At 34.7% G+C, this 25293-nt stretch overlaps 1 protein-coding gene and 1 long non-coding RNA gene across 2 annotated transcripts; one reads left to right on the forward strand and one right to left on the reverse strand.

The window, feature by feature from the left end:
* Positions 1-669: 669 nt before the first annotated feature.
* On the reverse strand, positions 670-21733 carry LOC121321508. The gene is made up of 3 exons (XR_005950946.1): positions 21587-21733; positions 1527-1630; positions 670-1109 (listed from the first exon to the last, which is right to left on the reverse strand). It is a non-coding gene; the product is annotated as an uncharacterized LOC121321508 (long non-coding RNA).
* A 744-nt stretch (positions 21734-22477) lies between these two features.
* On the forward strand, positions 22478-24600 carry LOC121321580 (homeobox protein MSH-C-like). Its single transcript, XM_041260584.1, has 2 exons — positions 22478-22979; positions 24071-24600. The coding sequence occupies exons 1-2, from the start codon at positions 22577-22579 to the stop codon at positions 24484-24486; spliced, it is 819 nt and encodes a 272-aa protein (XP_041116518.1). The 5' UTR covers positions 22478-22576; the 3' UTR covers positions 24487-24600.
* The last annotated feature ends 693 nt before the right edge of the window (positions 24601-25293 follow it).

Genomic DNA, 25293 nt, shown 5'->3' on the forward strand with positions numbered 1-25293 from the left:
TTCCTGAATGTGGCCTATCCAAGAGCAGGCTGAGTCTGAGCCACTTCAGCTCTCTTTCTTGCTCTAAATTAAACAGTTCTCAGTCGTCTCCATGGGAACAGGACATGTTAATGCCCTCATCTGAAGCCCTGGTTAAGCACAGAGAGATCTTAGCTGTGCTGATTATTGTTTAATTTGTTTTTGTCCTGTATGGGCAGTTTCACTCTTGCACAGGATCCTGAACAATTATCTTGATAACTGCTTATAAAAGCCTACCAGTACCAGCACAAAAAGTCCACTTGTCTGACAACATGACATGGAAATGGTACACCGCTACAGTATGCTACAGTTTGTATTAGTTTAATACTGTATTACTTGAAACGTGCCCTACATATTTCAATAACAACCCATGACAAAATATAATTCCGAAATATAAAGAAATGTCAGCTTCTACCATTTCCTGAACAGTGTTTCACCTCAGATACTGTATGCTAACAGTAAATGTTTGCAAGTTGTTGAATGAACATGGCTGTTTTGTAAATATTAATATTGTGTTTAGTTCAAAAAAAATAATAATAATAATAATAATCCACATAGCCTGTAGCATCAAATACATTTTCAATTTTTTTATGCATTGTACCTGTAACCTATTCATAAAGAAATAAATATGTATTCCTGCATGGTCCGTGCTTTATATAGAATGTATATATAGATACTGAAACATTTCGTGAGAGAGAGAGAGAGAGAGAGAGAGAGAGAGAGAGAGAGAGAGAGAGAGAGAGAGAGAGTGAAAGAGAGGTTTCAGTAATTTCTAAACTCAGGTAACTGCAATGCATATCGATTACTACACCCTCACCCCGTTATTTGAAGAGGCTCTGGCGCAGCTGCCTTTACTACACAAATGTTAATAAGCATATACATAGATTATGTAACACATGTAACCACGTCTGATTTACAGTATAAAATTGGCTTTTAATTCAATCTTCAACCACCCATATGCAGTCTCGCCCCCAACAAAAATGTTGCATCGATGTCAGCCAGAACACAGAGGATTCAGGACTTCATCAGGGCATCAGAATCGCAAGGTTGCAGCATGCAGTTCCAGTATCTGAGAGGAGTGGGCTGTTTTTCTTTGTTTGTAAGAATACATTTAAAACAAACATCAGGAAAATTAAAAAAAGGTACAATTGCAACAACAACAACAAAAAAAGCAGAAATGTAGATTAATAATGCAAAAACATTCAGAAAAAAAAAATCTTAACAAGCTCTAAAACACTAGGGCAGAGACAGATATTTTAGAGAATCTGTTCATTTTTGTTTTTCTAACTTGTTTAAATTATTTATTCATGTAGAAGTATATACACATCTAGGTTGAACCCTATCATAGTTGCAGAAACAGGTTGTGATCACTTTAAGTAACTTACACTGAGGGTTTGGGGGAGGCTTCAGTCAGTCATGTATTAAAAATGATTTCATTTTGTTACACAAAACAACATAAAAGGCAGTTATGGAAGAATCACTGTCTTTCCTCTGAGTTGTTTAATTACCTCGAAAAGCCAGTCAATTGAAGCCCCATCGAGGGAAGATGCCAGAGCTGATAGCGGCCACATGTATCCTATCAGGGTAATTGAAGCAGTCTGACCCACCAGCCCTAAAGAACATGACAAAAATGAAGTGATTTCAGGAAATAGAAACAACATTGCAAGAATAAAACTTCGTTTTTTGTACATCTTTAATGCAAAGCAGGAATGTTTAGCAGTTGGAGGGCTTCCCTTAGATCTATTCAATGGGAATACAGCCATTTGGTAACAATCTCTTGTAGGTTATATTTGGCATATGTAAAACAACACTAATGCACTAATGGAAATACTGTAATTGACTTATACCAAAAACAAACAATCTATCATATACTCATGACAGGGTCGGCGTCGAGGGGGTGCATAGGACACAGCTGCACTCAGGCCCAGTCTTTGGGAGAGCCAGCCCGAGTCCATTTCTTTTTTCTTTAATGACGTAAAAATTATACAGGCGCCATCTAATCTAAACCGTAGCAAGGTAGTAATGGCGGACTGTCAGTGAAAACACAAATCACAGTTGACAGATTGTCTATCTGGAGGCGTCACACAGAGTTAGCGCTCTGGCAATAGGTCAGTGTTCTGGTCATGTGATTGCTCTGCTGAGAGATGTGATACTAAAGGCGTCATTTTGTGACCAATCAGGCCGATTTGGCGAAACCATTCAGTGGAGCAGCCTGGTCTGCTCCATGAGCAGTTCCACATGGTGAAACATGGCCGAGCCCCACAGGTACAGCTATGGACAAAAGTTTTGCATTACCTACATTTTTTTTTTTTTTTGGATTGAGACATAATTTTAAAAAATAGATTAACATAATTTGATGTTTTATTGAGCACCTTGTAATCCAGTGGTTCTCAATCTCTAGTCTGCAGATTATTAAAACGAGACCTTACAAACTCAGCTACAGAGGTAGGAAGACAATGCATATATGGAGAAAAAAAATGTCTAAACTCTCCAACATATAGAGTTTTGGTGTCTAAAATGTATTCATTATTAGGGAGTGGTTGTGTATTGCGCTCACATGCAGCTTGTACAGTAGTGTGTTGCATTAATCTTCGGTTGTAGTTAGGTTGGATGTGTGAAACTAATCAGTATATTTTTTGTAAACATTAAACTGGAGTTGCATTTATTGTAATTAATTCAAACGAATGAAGCCTCCACGCTGGTCTCAGTCGCTCCATAAACAGAGCTAACATAACCCACAATGTTAGCCTTGTTAGTGACCAAGCATTTAAAAATGCCAATTATGTAGTTTTTGTTGATAATGAAAAGATACAGAAAAGGAGGAAAGACAAAGTTCACTATCCATGCATTTCTACCGCTGACCTGGAGAAGCCAATACAAAAATACATTGTTGACATTTTTAAATGTTTGGTCAATAACAGGCTATCATTGTGGTCTATGTCAGCACTGTTTATGGAGTGATTGAGACTAGCATGGAGGCTAAACAAAGCTGAGTAGGCTACTCTTGACCAGCCAAATTACGCACTGAAGCATGAGCCACCGAAAAGATCAAACGTGACGAAAGGAATGGCACTCATTTTTAAAAACAATGTGTATATTTATTAGTTTTATATGTTGCGTATTGAGAATTTATTAATTGAACTGTGCTTCGGCAAAAAATAATTTTGCCATGTATTGTATTATTTTGCATAGCAAAATATCTACAACAGCCAATCAGCATGCACCATACAAACATTTCGTTTTATAAATAAAGATTATTTAGCTGGACATTCGTAGCTCCGACTGTGCTGGTACCTCATGGGTGTATTGTAACTTAACAGAGTATTAATTCACACAAATCAGTTTCTGTTGTAATTATCAATTTAAAAATAAAACAGTCAATTTTCCTCCCTCTTCGTAAATTTGTGTTAATGAAAAGTAATCTAGAACCGTTCTTTAAAACTCCAATTTAAAATAACTTTGCTCACAGAAACAGACCCACCCATCCTACTGAAACAAAGAAAGTCAAGTCTACGGTTATTCTTAGTATTATAGTGATTTTTAAAATTATTTTTACGTGTTTATTTTTCAGTCACTAATACTGTTACTGTGCGAGAACCATTGATGTAAGCAAATAAACTAGTGAATGACATTGCAAGTCTACTGGAAGCCATAATGTAGTACAGAACAGTATTTCATGTTGGATTTCAAAATGTTATATTTTTTAATTGTTGTCAGTTTTGGAAGTATGCAAAAGTATAAAGTGGTATCTAATTCAATATGTTAATGTGGCATTATTCAAAAGGCTTCATTTGATTCAATGAAGCAAAATTATTTAATTATATAGGAAGCTGTACAACTTTTGGGCAGCGCTATATTGCGTATTCATTGTATTCTAGGTAACTTACAACGCTACATGCAATTCTGGCAAAATGCAATAAACATAGCCTCTATTTACAATGGTCTGTACTGTATATTAAGATGTTTTATATATTAGATCCATAATATTAATGTTATAGTTTGGTATATATGATATAACTACTGCTTGCAACTTTCTGTCTGAAAAAAAAAATCATCACAGAGCACAAACAGCATTCTCAGACTGCTGTCAGCCATGGTGCTAGAACAGAAATGGAAATAAATGGCTATCCATTTCCACATCAAACAAGCGGAATGTGTCCATCCGTCCGCCTCACGAAATTCTGTCTAAAGTAATGGATGGTAAAAATTAATTTTCGTGTGTTCATAGAGTGTTTTAGTGTTCATAGTGTTTTTGCTTATGAGTTGTAACGTGTACTGTGGGCTAAGTTGAGATGATAACACTAATTTAAAAATCCAATTGATGATTAATATGTTTTGTGACTAATTGAAGCTATTAGTATGTTTAAATATTAACTAAATCGAGTTATTATTAAACTGATTAGTTACATAATTGATTATTAAAATGTTTGGATATACTGTTAGTTGATTGATTACTGTCTTGGGGGGGCGAGGGGGCTACTTCACAGTCTTGCACCAGTGCCCAGTAAATCCTAGTGCTGGCACTGGGCCATGACAAAGATAATATATAAAAAAAATGAGAATAAAGAGAACTAGAATAAGCAGTAATCCATATATAAAACATCTACATAAGTTCAAAAGGCACCTGCACTTAAAAAGCATGCATAGAGTATTAAATGCATTATTTAAACTTACTTGTTTAACATACTTGTTTGTTTGAAAGTAGCCAGTAAGTTACATTTTTAATTGGAGGCTGATGTCAGTATACAAGAAAAATGTCCTGTCTTAAGCAGTCTTGATTTGCCTCTCTAAAGTGAATTATGTAACTGCACTCATATGTTGATAAGCTCTCAATACAGTATGTGTTACTATTGCAGGCTTCTTCTATTTGTAATGGACCTTTTGAAGAGGATCATGTTTCTTGGCACAGAACAGGGTCCTGTATTCTTGCAATTCCAGTCTTTTTGAGTAATATTTTGCTAGAAAATAACCTGCTTCTACAACTAGGGCTATTGTGAATGGAGACCTTTCATTAAGGACAGCTAAAGAAAATCCTTCTGAATTGGGTTTTGAAATGACACCTTAAATAAGTATAAACAATTTCTCATTATTCTAAATGGTACGACAGAGTAGCAGTTTAGTTTACTTGACATTTCAGTACTAAATTGGTACAATGATTATTTGGAAAGTGATTCTTGTACGTTTTTAGCCTTCTATGCCACCTTGAGTATGTTGGCAAACTTTTAAAAGTTACCACCACAAGTAAACACATTATTCTTGATTATAGCGTGTGGTGTAATTGTAGTTTTATAAGATGTAGATAAAGACTAAAATATTAGTCTACTATGCTGTGGATATTTTCTAAAGGTTTGCACAGATTTCCTCTAAAAAAGAGGTATCCTATAATAACTGGCTGTCAATTACTGTTTGACTAGTTTGACTATTTACACACACAGTGATAAATTGTATTTTAACCTACATCGTCAGACTACATTTCCACAAATTAGCCAGTATACTATACCACAGACCCCCTACATGCACATAAAACCTGTCAAAAGTCTTCTTCAGTAAATGGGTTTTCACTTCCCTGTAATATAACTGAGCTTTCAAAGTTTTTCAACTGAATATGTATGTCTTTATAGTTTTTTCATAGTAAGAATTATTTAATTATTGTTCGTATTATTATTTTCTTCTAGCATTTAAGTGCTTTGCATCAACCAACAGAATATTATTTCCCTGATCGCCTCAGTTTCAGTTTCATTATTTGAATTCCCTGTGAAGCCTGTTATTAAAGTAGACCTTTGGCACTAAGCCTTTCTTTGGATGTTTTTCCTTAATGCTAAATCGTTTAAGTGCCAGGGTCATGAGTTATGAGACATGACATTTTTACAAACATACAACCAAGGTCAGAGATGGAGCTCATTAGGAGTGCATGTAAGATTCATTTCAGGATAAAAAGCACTTCAATGTGTTTCTATGCTGTTTAGATCTTTTAAATCATCTGGAACTGTGTTTTACAGTCTAATAGAACGAGTGCATAATAACGTCTCCAATACAACATGTTACATGTGCAAATGGGGAGACCAAAGGAGACGACTTTGGCTTCTCTCTAAAAGTTTCCCCAAAGCAGATTCAGTTCAATGTAATTTGCACTAATATAAATAATTTTATTCAAACTGAGATGTATACATAGTATGCACAATACATATCAATTTTTTTTTTTTTTTTTAATTATTAATTCTCTTGTGAAAATTGAACAGCCAACAAGCTATTATTTCTGTGAGAATAATAAATAAATAGAAATAAAAACAAGCTATTGTGTTCTAAATTTAGATGAACTGCTATAATAGTATTTGTGGAGTTTTGTTGGACATTATTCTGAACTTTCCTCAGCACTACAAAATTCACATCATTTGACCTGTATAACCCTCTTCTGGCAGGATATTGACACTTTCAGGATAACGTGAAAAAAATGGCCATCTTTTATAGAAACCATCTATTGCTTTTAACCACATGCTTTTCTATTACCACAACCTTCTTTTGGTGTTGTAAGGGGCAGACTTCTGATTTACTGTATTATGCAAATGGTGCTTTTCAAAAACCCAAATTGACTCCCCAAACAGTAAATTTGATCCACCATCACATCAATATTTGATTATCAAGCCTTATTACTACCGATGAAGATGGATCATTAGCGCTAAAGCTATTTTGGAGACAAATATGACGACTGGACGAAAGGCATGTCATTTGTTAACTGGTATAAGTCAATGTAAGTTGGGTTTAACACAGTTTGGTTTAACACTGCTTGGTTTATGTGGCTAATCTTCACACATGTTTTTCATGCCAGTTGACATAATCTGATCTTGACTTTAAGTGACTGTGGCCCACAGGGAGCCTGACATTGTCCTTTGAGCTCTTAGAGATTAGGGAGGAAAATTGGCTGAGGATAGTTCACCTCCCAGCGCTTCAGCGACCCCTACTGCTCAGGCACCTGAAGAAGCCATGTGGAGACGAACCAGACTCCACCGCTTAGTAACCTAGCAACATTAGCCAGCTGGTCAAGAGGGGATTGGCTTGGAGCAGTTTGTCTTTTTCCAGTTTTTTTTTACATTTAAAGTATCTTAGGTGCTACTGCAGTGGCATGCTAACTTTTTTATTTTTCTTTATTGCTCAATATGTAATACCTATAATAACATTGCGTTTCCTAAAACAATTCAAGGAGACTGAATCCCCCTCATTAATAGTTTATTGTTTATGGTTAAATGCTAAGCTATGAGGCAATGAGAAGCACAGCCTACTGCTGCTTTTAATTGACTCATTGACCATGCACATAACAACAGCTTGCTCCTCCCAGCTTGTCGTTTTGTGTTGTGGACTAAACTAAAGCAAATTACTCCTTCTTTCTATCTCACTCACCCAAACATGGCAATTTCATTTCCTGTGTGTAAGAATGAACAAGAAAAAATACAGATTTAGAAATGTATGAGCGTTCTACCCTATTAATCATTGAAAATGTGTATACATGAATAAGATTAAAACTATGAGAAACTAGATGAAAAATTTGAATGGCGTCCTTAATGTCTTATGTTTTAGCATCTTTATATTATGTAAATATATACAGTGTGTTAAATAGTTCCAGTAGGAAATAATAATATCTTTGAATGTACAGGCAAAGTAGAAATTAAAGAATTTGCCTGAAGGGGTTTAGGGGAAAGTGATTAAATTCACATAATATGACTGCTATTGTGTGTTAGTGATAAACAGTTCAGTGCTTTAACACTTCTTTTGAAACATGCAATCCTTTTAAGACTCAAAAGAACCAATCTGTGGCCTAACAGTAAGATAGCATTGACCACGTATCGCCTGAAAAGGAGATTGATCTTCATGGCAGAAATTAGAGGTCAATTGAAATGGAAATTAGCATTGATGAGCAAACAAACAGCCTTTCATAAAATAATAAACTGATTTTAGACACAGTACTGCACAGATAAAATTACACATGCTTCCTCTGCTATGACTTCTAGCCCCCTAGTTTTTAAATAGTAATAAAAAGTAATGTGACTATTAATCTATCACAAAAGAATGCAAATCATGCAAATAACATTGTGATTCACCTTACCTAGTTCGAGTTTATAATTATAGGATTTCTCAATGAGAAAACTGTCCAATCTTGAGGTGTTTGCTCTGCAAGTGTTCTCATTTTTAACCACCATTGAGCTTTTTTTAGATTTTCAGTCCTGTCTAAGATCTGTCTTAGTAAATTAAACATGTGCCTCCTTCAACAGGAAGAGAGTTTTTTTTTGTTTGTTTGTTTTTTAATCTGGCACATAGACAAGCAAAATATAACATGGTTTTTTTATGTTTTTGAATTAACAATAATTGGAAACCTTTGGCTTCTGTGTCTTTATAGATTTGTCAAGTATGCCTAAAAAACAGTGCTTCTTGTCTTTATATCATAAAGGGATACTTTACATGATCTACATTTTCCTATCATTACATGTTATGTGTGTTCTGTATGATTCTCTACTGATGTTTCTGCTTAATTCATGTGCTACAGAAAATAATCTTCATTGTGAGACAGGGAAGCATATTGCACAGGATTCAAAACACAATGCTTCTGCTATGGGCTTCAGTGCACAGTGCACTGGTAATATGCTTCCCCACCATCCTTGTTTCATTTACTCTGATTGTGGTGCTTTAATATCAGTTATCCCTGCTAAACAATAGTCAAAGAACATGTCCCTCCTATATACATTTGCTGCTTCTGCCTGAGAGTGGGCTGTTGTGATACCAAAGAAGGCTGACCCAAGTTCCAACATTGCCAAATTCTTCCTTTATCTAGAGACATCTGAAATGCTCCTAATGTCATCCGAGGTAGTGTGAATGACTCGGACCAGCATAGTAATACATGGCGCTTCATGTACGTTCGAAAAGTTTTGAATTAATGTAGAATGATACAAGTAGACTGTTATTTTGGTTTTATTGTACTGTTAAATACTGTAGAACTGACAGAGAAGCTCAAACTAAAAGATACTTTGCTGTACCTAACAATATTAAACACTAAAACTTCACATACATGTTATTGGACCTCATAACACTTTCTGTATCCAAGTTAATGATTTTTTTATTTATTTATTTATTTAAACAAAGATCAAGTAGTTTCTGTGCAAACTGGTTACACAGTCTCCTGAAAATATCCCAAAGGGAAGTTATTTGGCAGTAACTTGCTTTACTAAGTCTCAAAATTGTTACCAGCTGGCACAGCTGCAGGAAATGCTGCTCAATCCCTTTGAAAACTCAAGAATAAATAATACAAGAAGCATTTAATATTTATAATAATATTTTGATTGCTTCCTAACGACACAGATTATCAACCATTGTGTTAATACTTTATGGTATCCAAGGTCTGCAGAATAGATTTTTTTTATATTGTCTCATTATAATTTAGAATTGTTTTAAGAATTATAAATATGACTGCACCAAAAACAATAAGGTATGTCATGTATTCTTAAAACAATTATAAATTAGTAAACAAAACAAACAAGAAACATATTTTAAAAGAGTTTATGATTGAAATTAAATAATGTCTTCAAAAAAGGCTCATACCCTGGTCAGAATAAAATAATATGTATTTAATGTTAATTTCAAAGCGGCATGCATACTGAAGCTTGGTTAACACAAAATGCAAGCATGATTCCTGCTTTCCAGTGTGAACTGAGTTAGTGGTCCTTTCTCAACCCTGCTGAAGCTGAGGAAATGCTGTGGTGATTTTGACAGTCTACTTCAGGGAGTCTCACTTTTCTCATTTCAAGCATTCGGAATGGCTGTGAAAGCTGTTGTTAATAAAAGTTAAAAAGAATTGGATGAAAAGAAGGTGAAATTGAGCAGCCCTAGCTGTATTATTTCTTCTCTGTATGGGAGCTGCCCTTACAGAGGTGCTGTGGCAGCTACAGGGTAGGGGGGTCAGTGGGTAAGTCGCCATTACTGCCTGAGGGCAAATCAAATTATTTGCCTCTCTGAGGCTTCAAAGAAAGCAATTATACTTAAGTAACCAAATGAATAGATATCCCAGCTTGCCAGCAGCTTAACAAAAACAGAAGAAGCCTTTGAGGGAGTACCACACCTTATGAGTAATGTGTAACAGCTCGTATGATAATTGCAAGAAAAATGCCCTTCCCCTGAACCAAAGGAACTTGCGCCAGCCATTGGCTCCCACCATAGACAAAAAGGCAGAATGGCTTCACTCCATATGAGCTGCATATTTAGAGAGGGCAGTCATTGTGAAGGCACTTTGAGCAGTGGCACACTAAGTCAGCTTCCTATTGAAATTCTGAAAGAGCCTTTGATTGGAAATTGCTTTGGCAGGAGGGCTCACCTGCAGAGAGGAGTCTATAGCCTTTCTGAAGGCTCAGCAGCTGCCAGGGCTGTAAGTCTGGGCACCTAGTGGGCTAAAGAATAGAAGATGGGGAGCCTTTGAATGCAAGGCCACTTAGTAACAGAAGGCATGTGCCAAGCTTGCAAAATAAAATGAAAAGTGCCCTTCGGAGTTTACTAAATATTGGGGGAGACTTTTCTCTCAGCCCATTCTAATGCTCCTATGAAGAACAATGCCAGATACAAAGAGGCTGCACTGCAGAAATATACAAACAATCAGCCAGCTAAAGAGTGAAGAACTTAGCTGAAGTGTGGAAGCCATCAATTACACAGAGCAAAAGTTAAAAACCCAGCAGGAAGTGCACATTATAATGCAGAGATATACAGGCTTAAGGGAGCAGATGCCCTATCATATGATCCTATATTAAATTACTAGACCAATAGAAAAGTCATTTTGTGTGTGTAAGTTACATCCAATTTAAAGCCTGTTCTGTGACCATTGTGGGATACATTGCCTAATTTTATGTACAAGGCAGAGGTGAAAGAGGGTGAAGTTTGGTAATTCAAGATATGGGCCTGTTATATTTAAAAAGATAAATATCTAAGTAAAATTACTGATGTTATGTTTTCTATGGTAAAGATATACCATTTTTGATTTACGAAAGCAAAGCCCTTTTTTGCATCAGAGTTACCAGTATAGCAATAAAGGGAAATAGAGCACTTTGGTTCATCTTTGGTTCTGAATACTAACTTATTGACACAAATTGAATGCGGATAATGCCAATTCACAATCATATTCCACCAGCATTTTTACTTGTCATTTTTTGGATTAAATGAAAACATACTTACTAAATTCAAAATAAGTATTACAACACATACAGTACACTATATTTAATGCTCAAGATTATATCCCCAAAATGTTTTCCCTATACTAGGCCCTATATTATTGCAAATGGAATAAAATTGAGTTTGAATGTCTATTCGACTTTACCACCCATCTCTGTAAATATGAAACTAAAATACCATAAGTTACACAGTGTATACACATATTGTATTCTGGTAAAAAGACAATTAAAATAAATGGATAAATGTATTAAAAAAAAAAAACAGCACAATATACTTAAAAACTATGGCTTTCAATCCTTCATTATTCAGGGTTTTCATAAGAATGTGCATGAACATAGGCTATGCATAGAGCACACAAAGACTAATCAATTTAAGTATCTCCCAGCAGCTAATTTATGATGCCCTCAAAGCAAATTTCACAGTCAGGAAAGTGCAATTGTATTTTCCAGATCATTAAGCAGCAGCACAACAAAGCCCTTTCCAAAAAAAAAAAAAAAAGAGTAAAAAAAAAAAAAATCAACGTCAGCTGAGTATTAAATAAAAGTTATGTGGACAACTTTTCCTCTCACGGAAGTCTGGCTGCTTCTTAACTATGGATATGCTGCAAATCCCTCCCGTCTTTTAAAAGCCAAGCCACTCATTCTCAAAGAAAATGTAATGCTTGTTTATTCAGTGGCCCTTTTAAATTCCTCCCTCCCATTGTTTAGCGTTTCATGGGAGGAATTCTAAATTGTAATCTCAGGACAATCGGGCCTACTTATTTGTTCTGGCCTTTCTCTCTGGTAATCGCGGTGAACCTGTAATCACACAAACATCTGTCACAGATCCAGTACAGAAAGGATTTTATAACCCTGCTTCAGAGACGCCTATAGTGTAATTATAATATTAAACAGAGAAATACTTTGCCAACAAAGTCAATAATGTGGTGATGGGGGGGGGGGGGGGGGGGTCCAAGCTGTACTAACAAAGTAACAAAGCAACATCACACTGTAAGATGTTGTCAATGTTGGTGAAAAGCAAACCTATATGTAAAGCCCAGTTATGTTACTTGGAAGCTAAATGAATATTTCTATTCACTATGCAGCAGTGCATAACCATTTTAAATATTACAATTTTTGTTATTATTAAAACACATTTTTAATTGTTTTATTGTTAACTTTGTTTTTTACAATTCAGACATTATAAATCTTGGTCTGTCTTGAATTCACAGGTCAACAATTTTAACATGTAGATTGCTTACAGTAGTTGGGTGGATTAATCCAAACCCAGAGAGCTGTCTTAAAACCTGCGCTCTTCCCTGTTCGATGACTATATTCAGTCCCACATGAGATCATCCTTGTCCACGAGGAGATAGAGTGACATTACTTTGTTAGGTTTGATTGTATTGACACAACTCTATGGGAAAAGTCCATACAAAGAAAACCTTTCCCATACCATTCCTCTGCCACAAGTACTTTTGACAGTCATTGTAGAGTAAACAAGCAAACATGCTTTGTTTTGCTTCATACAGCCAAGTGCAATCTGAAATGTCTACAGGATGCTAGGAGTGTATGGTAAAAAGTAGCTATGGTATAGTGTGACAGAGGGATGGCCGGACAGTTGGTCAGCGTATAAGGGTACCCATTTTTCTTTGCTTTACTGTGAAGGAATTTGCTCCAAATTGAACCAAACTGGCATTTTTTGGCTCAGTACCCTTTGTTTTTTGCCAGTGTGTTTAGTATGTGATATCAACAGATAACCATAATGGAACCTGCGAGGCTATCACAAAAGTAATACATTCTGAAGGAAGTTCTCAAAGACGATTTGCATAATATCTCACTGAACATTCATATCTGCTATGTATGTTTTATGGAATGTATACATTCAGCTGTCTCTTTTCATTTATAACAAAAAGAACATAAAATGTCAGAAGCTAAAAGAAGCAATGTCTCACAACAAATACAATTCTTTGTATTCCTTTCATGTGACATTGTGGTAGTATGAACAGTCTGAGACTATCATCTTATCTTCCCATTACCATTTCACGTGATGAGGGGCAAACTAGGTAAACCGCAAAGATAGTCTTGCAGAGGTTCCATTTAGAAAAGTATCAAAGTAATTTTTTAAGATCTGCACATTATCTGCATTACTCAGTTAATCTTCAAATCCTCAATTTTGTGGTTTCCTGTTTTCTGCCCGATCCAAACCTCTGGATGAGGGCAACCCTAATATTCCTGCAGATTTAGAGCTCAGGTCAAGCTGCTTCTCTTCTATCTTGATTCCAATTCATATTCTTTTAACTCCATTCAGTTTCCATATTCCACTTTTATTAGGTTTAACTGCTCTAAACTTCCCATTTTATTCCAAAGGTAGTTATTGGCCAAACAAGCAAGGACACTTCTCTTTTTTATTTGGTTTATGACTGGGTGTTTATATCTATGTTTTCCATTAAGCTTTAATATTCTTCTCTTTTACAAAAACATTCAAGTGTTTTCTGCACTTAATTATACCAGTTAGCCACCATCTAGTGGGTTTCATGCATGCATTTGTACCCAGCTCGGTTTTCAACTCTGACATTTGTCCATTTTAAGGATTGCAGAGTAAATTTCATTTTTCCATCCATTTCAGAACAAACCTTACCACAGTGTAGAAAACAAATCCCAAGTTTACTGTGAGCTTTTGCTCTTTCTGGTCACATCATCTCCGTTGATTTTATAAATGTAACTTCCATCACACTCCTGTTTTTGCTCATATTTTCAGGATAAAACCAAGAGGTGACAAGTTCACCAACAGGATCACCTGAATCTGATCCATACTCCGTCTCCTAGAAATGTGATTTTCTGCTTTTTCCAGATTTGTTACATTGCTGGTCACACACTTGATGGTGCAGGAAATTCCTGACAAGCACAATATCTCATCAAACATCCATTATGTATTGGATATTGCAAGTGCGATTGACTTTCAAACTATACATTTGATCAGATTGGAACAAAAGTTGAAAGGTCACAGTATTACGACTTCTCTATCAATAGGAATCAAAGACAAATAGCTAAACAACGTATCTCCAAACAAGTATAATTCCTATACAATGTGAACCCATTTTTGTGGTTTATTAAAAGTCTTGTGGTTTAAATTAGCTCAAAGGCCAGAGTGATGATGATGATTGTTGCCAATTAAGTTTCCCCTTTAATTGCTGTTGTGACGTGAGCTTTTGTGAAAAATAATTGTTTTGTTTGTTTGCTTGCTAAGGGAAAAAAATATCTGAAAACAGATAGGAAATTCCTTGGTTACAAAAGTGACCACAATTAGTTTCTACACCCTGTTTTCAAATCCATAGGGTTATACTTATTGTTCCTGGCCTTTTAGCTAAATTTCCATTGGCACCATTACAAACAATTGCATATTTAATTGTTCAACACCATCTTTATGCCCTACACTCAAAATACAAGTTATTTTGTAAATTAAACTGTCTCTATTTGACATATAAATGAAACGTAATGCAGCCGAACTGGCTGGGCAATCTTAATAAAGATTGCAGCAAATATTTCCTTAAGAAAACATGCATATCCAGCCACCCATAATTGACGAAACAGTTCCTCTCATCAGTCCTAGGTATCTGGTATTTTTCCTATACATGATAACATATTCCCATTACCTGGGTACCTGCATATTCCCTACACCAGGGAAAGGTTTCCCATTATGGGTAAACTACACTTGCATCTTTTTCCTTTTGGAAGTTTATAATTGTCTAAAACAAAAATGGGAAGGTTTTCAAGGACAAGACAATTACAAAATATTATGCAACTTATCAAACAGAAGGTTGTCACATTAAAATAGGCACATTCAGCAGCATAAAATGGCCCTTTGCTTGTCCTCCACACACCTTCCCTGCAGTTCCACCACTTACTGGTGTTATGACTTTTGGTGTAACATTTCCTTTTTTTTTAAACCCTTGCAACACCAGAAAATTGTGTTATATATTTATCTAATACTTTAACATATTTTTTCTTTTTTTTTCACTCTTTTATTTTGCATAAATAAATTAAAAGTTTCGAGCTTTGATATATCCAGAAAAACAGAACTGTACATGGAAAGTTCGCAGCAGACAACAATTACCAGTGCATCTGCCTACAAAAAAACAAACACTTCCTATATTAACCATATATATATAACCTATATATAACATTAACCATATATCAACAGTATTTTATTAACTGATGTCACTGCATGTTAAGGTTTTCAGCATTAATGCCAAATGTCTTAGCAAGATCTTGGGTTGGAAGTTAGCCTAAACTTGATTAGGTCATGTCAGGCTCTTGTTTAGTTAAAGGTCAGGCCACTTTCTTTTTCACCCTAGGAGAGGAGATTAAGGGCTCTTTCTAAACCACTATTCTATGGAAAGGATCATGCATCTTTTTATTCACATGTTCCAGTAATATGAGGCAACACTCCCCCAATCTCAATCTATCTAATTTTATAACAAGAGCAAAGAACGATTTTCTAATCCCCCCCCCCAAAAAAAAAAAACTTAGTCACAAGAAGAAAACTGTAAAATTATTGTTCTAAATAGTTTCTTGCTTGTTTATATCAAATGATTTTAAACCTCTCTGAAAACGTACACTGGCTTAAAAACAGGGCACTGTGTTGTGGGAACTGTCAGTCTATGTTAAATGCACTTTTAGTATGCAACTTATAAAAATTTAAAAAAATTACTTTGTGATTCATACTCATAATTTCCAGGCTTTTTCCATTCAGCTGTTCTTGGAAAAAAAAAATTATTTAAAAGAAATGTATAAACGCTGTTTTGTTTAAGGGAAAATGAATAGTTTCCAGAAAGCATATAGTTGATTTTGTGTAGATTTATTTTTATTTATTTATTTATGGGGGGGGGGGGCAAGTGGTTAAATTTTATTAAAGCAGGGTCAATCCTCTGAACTGCGAGCCCCCTTTCTCTGTCACCCTGCTACGTTTATATAACGTTTATAGACTGTATGATTACAGGTGACTGACAAGGAAAGTGAAAATCACTGTTTTTCCCCGAATTTTCTGAATGTTGACTTTGTGATGTCAGTTAATAACCCTTTGCATAGCTGCAATTATAGGTACCATCCCTGGGTTGTAGTGTTGTCATGATATTCTTACACTGGCACTGGCTCGGTGGTTAATGTATAGTGGCCATGCTTGTAAATCTTGGACTTACGTCCCATGTGGAACATTTTATTGCTGCTGTGAAACCTGAAAATGATCTGCACGTGACCTTAAGGGACCAGTCTGCTTTCAAACTATATAATGACATCTGACATAGTTTACTCACTAGCAAGCTGTTATAAGGAACTCTTTTGAAATCAGTAAGAACTATTTGAAAATTAAACCCTCTGTGGAATGCTTCATGGAATAACTGGGATTTCATTTCAAGTACCGGTAGTGGTGGTTTGTAGTAATTTTTACATGCTCTCCAAACTGAGACCATTACATTGAACTTATTTCATTTTACTGCAGCGGCATTTCATCATTTGAAAATGTTAATTCTTCGAATGCATCCTATAATTTATATGGCAAGTTTAATTGGCTTAGTTTCTATGAAAGAGAACATTACTGTAGTGTTTGTCAATTGTGGCCTCCAGGGTGATTTTGTAAAGTTACTGCAGAACCCATACACCTCATTTCAAAGAGCTACTTGGTAAGGCTTTGACTAATCGTAACTAATGCATTCTTCTTCTTGTACACATTCAATTTGTATCATGCTCTATTTCGGTCATCATATCCTGCTGGCTTTTTAAAACTCAGAAGATGAAAACTGAAGTTTTTTATTTTATTTTTTTTTAAACACAAAAAAATAGGCTTTAATTAACACATGGCAAGGGTGATTCAAAACTACGAGCCCTTAACATTATAAACGTTTAACAATGAATTAGCATTGTCATAACAGGTTATCTCAGCACTTTAAAAGGCTTCAAATAAATCTCCAGATATCATGCCATCATTTTGACAATCTTGTGAACAACCAGGGGGGATGCCACCTAATAATCCATATGGCTTGCCTGGAATGGACTCAGATACCTGCTGTTCATTATTCAGCACTTTTCAATGAAGACTGCATTAACCCCTTGGAAGTGATCTGCTGTCTGCTGATGTCTTCTGGTTTGGATGCCATTTCACAGCACAGATCAGGGAATACTTTTTTTAATTATTATTTTATTTTAATTCTGATGATGTTATCCAAAAAGGCCTAATCCATGTAAACGGAATTTAAAATATATCTGTAGAGTTTCTTAATGCAAAAGTCATTCAATTCAATAAACGCTTAGCAACTGTTGCTCATTAATAAGAAACGCAATTTCCTACCACACTGGTTGAAATAATAAGACATACTCAAGGAGCATTCATGGAGTACTGCATTTATTCAAAAGAGAATGGATGAATTGGAAAGGTTTCTTTCATCTCTCTTAATGTCAGTATAGTCTGTGCAGTATTAGCAATTCACATGGTATGTTTGTTGATCTGAATTAAACTGTTACATGATAAACAGCAGTTCTGTCTATATTTGGTGCTCCTAAACTTCATGATTCAATTTGATTCAATTCTGAAATGTTTTAAGAAGACAGACACCCCAGCTCAGGAACAGGAAATTCTCTGTCATCTGAAAGTCTCTGCACACATATTGGGCCATGTCTTAACCTCACTAAGCATGACTGAAACGAGTAAGGATATAGATTTTAACTCTGAAACCAGGTAAAGCTGCCAGGATGCTGGGCTGCTGCAGTGGAATATTATTCCACATTTATTCCTTTTTTTTCAGAAATTAACCTTTTTATGATTTTGTATTACACTTAACATGAGAATGTAATGTTAAGATTTGTAAGTAAAGGACTACATTATTTCCACATATAGTTTGTAAATGAGTTCTATTATTTATCATATAATAAAGTACTGTAAATAATGTTCTTGTGTTGGACAGTATCTGTGACACAAAAGGAAATCTATGCAAGGGGTTTTTGATTGAAGCCCCTTCTTCTGAGGAGCATGATAGTCAGATGGTAGCACGATACCTTAAAATAATGCCTTCAGACTAAAAAGACACAAGCCAATGTTATCATGCGTGAAATACACATTAAGGGATTGTTGTACCCAACACATTCTAGGAACATTTATATAAACTGACTTTCTTTGAATTACTTTCTTGGACTCTTATGCAATAGGAAACTTTGTTATGTGTGTTATATATGTAATTATGTGTTGCACTAAGCTGCTATATAAATGTATATTCTTCATCTGCAGTGCAAGATAAAATGCATAGAATATAGACAAGCATGCATACATTTAATAGAATATCTGATAAAAAATGATAGACACAAACACTACCACAACTTAGAAGATTACTACGGCAGTAGGAAAGCTTCAATACTTACTTATTTCAGAAGTCATGAAGAAAAGACCCTTGAACAAGTAGATATTGTTCACTCAACTTTTTTAGACTGTTATGCTCCATGTGCAAAAACATGATCAAAGTAGGTTTTAAGAAACTGATTTGTTTCTGGTATGTGAACAATACAGGCCCATATAAATAACAATCTTATTAAAGGCTAGGTGATATTAGTGTTGTTTTTCAAATACAATCCTGTCTATAAACACCTGACTCATGTCGTGCAAAAAGCATTTGGAAGAAGGTATTCAAGTATTTTCGAGCGACTGTTTTGCTCCTAAGAGAGGAAGAACAAATAGAGAGGTAAAGAAATCAACAGCACTGGGGCCAACGTTCAAATTCTGCATTTAAATTCATCTGCAAGCAACATAGAAGCACGTTAACGAGATGCTACAGTAAAGACAAACACGTTAAACAAAAAAAAAAAAAAAAAAAAAGAGGTTAAGGACTGATAGTAGTTTACCTGTCTTAAGTGTGAATACGTTGATGGACAATTGTAGAATATATTTGCTCTTTTGTAACTTGTTGGTCTCACGATGCCGTGTGTGACGAGAATGTGGAAGAACACGAAGTGGCTGGAGAAACTCATTAGATGCGAGTACACTGCACTAATAAAGCGTCGTTATGGCCTTTAAGAACCCGATTTTCGGCTGTAGGCAAATAGCTTATGTCGGTTTACTACAGAGTGACCAATATGGCTGCGATTTGCTCAAAGTGAAAAAATGTAGGCTGATACATGTACACTGACCCCTAATACCATTGTGTCGGTTTAACTATTTGACATTTAAGATTCTCCGATTGTGTAGCACTTATAAGGAGTTTTCTCAAATGGGAAAATGTATTTATTTAAGGAATTTGCTTCTAATTATGAAAATACAGTAGGCTTTGCAAAATATTTTGTTAGTAAATTGAAATATCTCTTTTCATTCGGCATAGAGTATTAAATAAACTCGTATACTACTGAATAGGGTGACATTACGATAAAATACCTTAAGTTTATTTTAAGTTTCAGGGAATATATTGACGTTCTTTCCCGTTTTAAAGACAAATATAGGCCTACATTTTGACATTTGTTAGTTTGTGAAATTGTATTTATTAGCAATACAAGTATATATCAAGCAGCGTATACAACAAAAACAGTATTTCTCATTATTGTAATTATAAATGTAATTATACAATAGAATAAATCTACTTTGCGCGGCCAGCAATAATAAACATTTAGAACATTTAAATGAATCTAGGAATGTGTTTTGTATTTTGTTTTCTTACTTCATCAGTCATACGACAGTATAGTGTTAAAATAAACTACCCGACTTACTTAAATATCCTTAACTGCATTTCCCGAGTATATAATGGGTATGAAAAACTAAAGCAAAACCGTCCACATGCATTGTTCTGTGTGCGTAAGCTATGTAAGCTATTTCTTTTTTTCAATAAACAGCTAAAACAAATTAATGTTATGACATGTGAGTAACCCACTGATTAATTTAACATAGGCCTGGTTGTCGGGCTTGTAATAATGATGCAGATGATTCATTCTGCAAGCACTTTAATACAGGTGTTTCATTAGCCTCTATAACATTAAGAACTTTGTTACTCGGAGCAGACTCCACAGGATTCTTGGAACCTTGGAACCCCATGCGTTAAAAAAAAAAAAAAAAAAAAAAAAAACAATACAAATTAACGTAAAATTTTAATTTTTTTATTAAATTTATTTAATTATTTATTTATTTATTGTTTTATTTATTATATTTTTGAAATGTTCGTTAAAGTATATTTTTCCTATTAAATGTAATGTTATTTACGTAGTTTCGATTTATTACTAAATTTGATATTAAAATATCAAATTATTATTTTTACATAAATGGTATCTTACCATAAAAATAATAAAGATTACAAGTAGGCAAGTAGTCAAATCGTGATGAATGTTATTTTTTTATTCCTTTTGTTTAGGAAAACAAATAAAATTTTTATTATATATATAATATATATATATTATAGATATATATATTATATATATAATATATATATATATCTATATATATATATAGCGCATTTAAAGTATGTTACCATGCATATTTCAGCTTTTTTCACAATTAAATCACTTAAAACTTCCATGATCAGCAAAATGAAAATGATTCAAGACTACTATAGCTCTGATAATCTTGTGACAAATAAAACTATTTAATACTCACTTAAAAGAAAGAAAAACATCAGCCCATGCAGTACAATAAAGGTAATAATGTATATTACGTGAAATGTGTGCGCCGCTCTTAAAATAGCCTATTTCAGGCGTTTTAAAACGTATTTTTACACAAAGCACTTTAACATTTTGCTGACGTTTAAACTGTTTTTTGAATGGAATACTAGACACTGAAACATTGTGTGAATTTTCACTTTTTGTCACCTTGCCATATTACTCAACCCTTTCACAACCTATTCACGGTGTATTGTCAAACAAAGTCATCAATGTCTAAAAAGTCTAAAAAGTCACCTACAATGCTATGAAACTTCCTTTTCACCTGTAAACATTTTGTAACCAGCTATCAATGATATACAGCGTCTTATCGCCTGCTTCCAATATTCAACACATAATAACCACGTAGGCATATGGTATTGCTGTTTAAATTAACATTATTAACAGCGCGTTGTAAAATGCTAAATATAGCAAACAAAACTTAGTAAAATTGATAACTGTCTGCAGAACAAATAAGAGATTATCTATTGAATTTATTATACCATAAGCTGGTAAACAAACACTATAGTGATGAGCATTTATATTATTATTATTATTATTATTATTATTATTATTATTATTATTATTATTATTATTATTATTATTATTATTATTATTATTATTTAATGGTTTTATTTAAACTGAAATAATAACTTGTATAACTTAAATGTGTAATATAAGGTAAAGGTTTCCCTTTCAACAACACTCTAGGAATTAAACTGTTAACCCACCCTTCTGTAGCAGACTGTGAGAATGTTCCCCTTCCAGCCATGCACGAGACATTCAACTTTTTGAGCACAGTTGGTTAAGTAGAGTTAACTATTGCCTATTCTCCCTGAGGTAGCTTCCTTTTTGATCCTGCCGAGCCTGGCGCCTTCCAAAACATAACTTGTCTGCCTTATTAAATGCTTTGACATATAGTGAAGGATTGCCTGGTGCTTTTCAAATGAAGCTCCTGCGGTCTTAAAAGGGGCAAGACACACTTTAGGCTGTGCAAATGCTTTATTTAAACAGTTATACTTTATTAATAGTTTATGGTAACTAAGTTTAACTTATTGAGCTCATAAAGACAGATAGACAAATGAAAAAAGAAAAAATATATAGCTTACTGTATATATTAGTCCCAATTACATACATAGGTATAAGTGAATACAAAGAAACAAGTATGGATAAATTATCGTTATATTACTCAGAAAATGCAAGCAACGGTTAAATATTCAAAAAACACGTAATGTAGGCTATATAGACAAAATGCAAAACTTGGGCAAATACCAAAGGGGTGGTTGCTTTCCTGTATGGTTTCAATAAGTGCTTTACTAATGAGTAAAGCGACTCTTTTTCAAGGCTGCCCTACTGGTTAATTATACTGAAATTGCTCTGGTGACTCAGTGCGCCTAGGAGATTAGAGCCCTAGAGCTGTCCATAAACCTTCCCAGCAAGACACTATGATTAACTACTCATTTCTTTCAAAAATCATTCTTGATGCCTTTTAGAAGCTTGTCAGCCAATCACAACGTTGCCTCCAACGTCATATAGACAAATGGGCAATCTGATTGGAAGGCGGTTAGATAAAGCGAAAGTTACAGAACTTTTATAGCTGAAAGCACAGCAGATAAGTCACAGTAAGTTGAGGGTATTTTGACAGAAAGCGGTGTACTTTGACCATACCGTCGCATGCCAAAAAGCGATTTAGGACTGAAGAGTGGTTTCTGCACAGGTGTATGGCCCCTTTCTCTAGTGTCATGAATCCTGTACACGGGCCTTTCTCTCAAGATCTAAAGGAGCACGAAAGAGAAGATTCAGAGAAGGAAGATGGTCCATTAAAAGATAACAACGTTATCAAAGGATGTAAAGGCAAGGCACTCAGTCTTCCTTTTAGTGTAGAATCTCTTATTTCCAAGAGATCGCCTTGCAGGACTCAATATTCGCCAAATGAACAGGGTCTGGTTCCCACTAAGCCCGTTGCTGATCAGCCTCGGTCACCAAGGGCAATTTCTGCGGATAAATGCGTTCCTGTGGAGAGTTTTCCAAACTTAACGGAGTCTCCGAAAACTGACATCGAAGATTTTAGTGACAAGGACCAGAGCACTTGGTTTCAAAATTCATCTTTCTCAACTCCACCCAGTAAGTAAATCTTTATCAGTAAAACATCTTAGAAAGACGAGCTGCCGTATAACGTTTATATCACTAATGTTGATGATGTGTTCATTTTTATAGGGCTGTATAGTAGATTTCAATTTGTAAAAGCTAATTTAAAAAAAAATGATATATCATTGTCAGATAATACATTTGACAGGTATTTTAATTATTATTATGGTATTATTGTTGTTTTAAATTGTTCGTTATGTTTATGTAATCCCCAAATATTCCATGTGTGGTCAGCAGAATATTATTTAATTTTACTTTTAAATTGGGATAGCGTTAAAAGAAGAAATGAAAAGGTCTACATTTCCCTTCACAAACCACCCCACCCCCCCAATTATGTTACGTTTGTTTTTGTCTCAGTCCCACAATGTAGATTCACATAGTTGGAATTAAGTTATAAGCAACTAAACAGTTAGATGTGAACATTAAAATGAATAACAGTAAATCATCAAATCCACGCCACATTTATGTGTCTATTTTTTAAAGTTCAAACTTAAAGTATTATTTTTTCCATTTAGAATTAGACCAGTAACCTAACCGCGTATTGATGAATTATATTGCCATGTGTTTTAAATGCCTGCTGAATAAGTCTGCTGAAGTCAACAAGTTAACTTTAATTTCATGAATGGCCTATCATGGGAAATGGAACATTCGATTTTCTGCATACCTTGTAACCGTATACTCACTGCAACATCAACCTGTATACGGACATTAATATTTGGAAGTGATGAGTAACTTATAATATCTATCGTTCCATCAATACAAAGAAAAGTAAAAGTAAATTGTTTCGTGTTGTTTTTGTAAATAGGTCAATTGACTTGGATAAGTTCCTGTATTGTATTATTTTATTTTGTATACAAGAATAATATACATATCTCCTATAGTAAACATTGCTTGTCATATAAAAATAACAAGTGTACCTTTTGAAAGCGTTTGAGTGAAAAACAATAAAGGCCGACAAATAACAGAGACATCAGTTTTAAACCCTCTAAAAAATGTAACCATGCATCGGTCTAAGCATCTTTTGGCAAAAATAATGAAGTCATTTTTTGTTTTGTTTTTCTAAACAGGACACTCCAGCCCCCCGCCTTGTACATTAAGGAAACACAAGAACAACAGAAAGCCTAGAACCCCGTTCACCACCTCGCAGTTGCTGGCTCTGGAGAGAAAATTCCGACAGAAACAATACCTTTCCATAGCGGAGAGAGCAGAATTCTCCAACTCCCTAAACCTCACAGAAACACAGGTGAAAATATGGTTCCAGAACAGAAGAGCTAAAGCCAAAAGACTTCAAGAGGCTGAACTAGAAAAGTTCAAATTGGCCACGAAGCCACTGCTGCCGTCCTTTGCCTTTCCGTTCCCACTCGGTGCGCACCTTGGTTCACCTTCACTGTACGGACCGCCCAGCTCTTTCCAGAGACCCGCGCTGCCAGTCCCAGGACTCTTCGGTGCGCCAGTGACATATGGAATGTACTATCTATCATAATGAACTAAAACTAATCAGACTGTGCCTTATAAACCATCATTTCGATGTACCCAGAGATGTTTAACCCAATGGGCGCAAAAAGAGAACAAAAATAGCAATATATATATATATATATATATATATATATATATATATATATATATATTATAATATATATATATATATATATATTAATATGCCCATATAGTGTGCACACGTGGTGATATGCACATTCCTTAACACAAACAAATACTTTTGGTAAATATACAACGGTATGGTTGTGTTTAAACCCACGTATATCCGGGACTGCTAGCGTATCACAGGACAAACGCAACAGGTGACTTAAGAAATCTGTTGACGGTCTCACACATGTTTTATTAATGGATGTTTGATATAAACTCAAACTATACAATAAAACATTATTTACATTAAATAAACATTAGAAAATAATGATTGAATTTTTGATTATCTCCAAACAATGACTCCTAAATATATTCTAATTCCAAATGCAATTTAGGAAAAAAAAAATTGACCTTTTCTTTTGCTAACTGATAGGCCACTGGAGACAATACTGTATTGTATCGTGCTTGTTTTTTGTATGTATGTGTATATGTATGCTTGCAGGTCACAATTTAAAACGTGTATTTGCAAATACAATGGTATCTTAGTAAACTTTATAAGTTGCACGGTTCCTGTGATGAATTGCTATTGAAGTTGGTGTCTATTTATGGACATTGAAGGAACCTGTATTTTCCCTTTTGAACAGAGCTCTTAAAAGTCAAGCACTATTGGATGTGAAAACGTCGTCCCGTTGACAGGGTAAAGGTC

Source organism: Polyodon spathula, chromosome 10 (assembly GCF_017654505.1).
Source record: "Polyodon spathula isolate WHYD16114869_AA chromosome 10, ASM1765450v1, whole genome shotgun sequence".
In the NCBI taxonomy this organism is placed as follows: Eukaryota; Metazoa; Chordata; class Actinopteri; order Acipenseriformes; family Polyodontidae; genus Polyodon; species Polyodon spathula.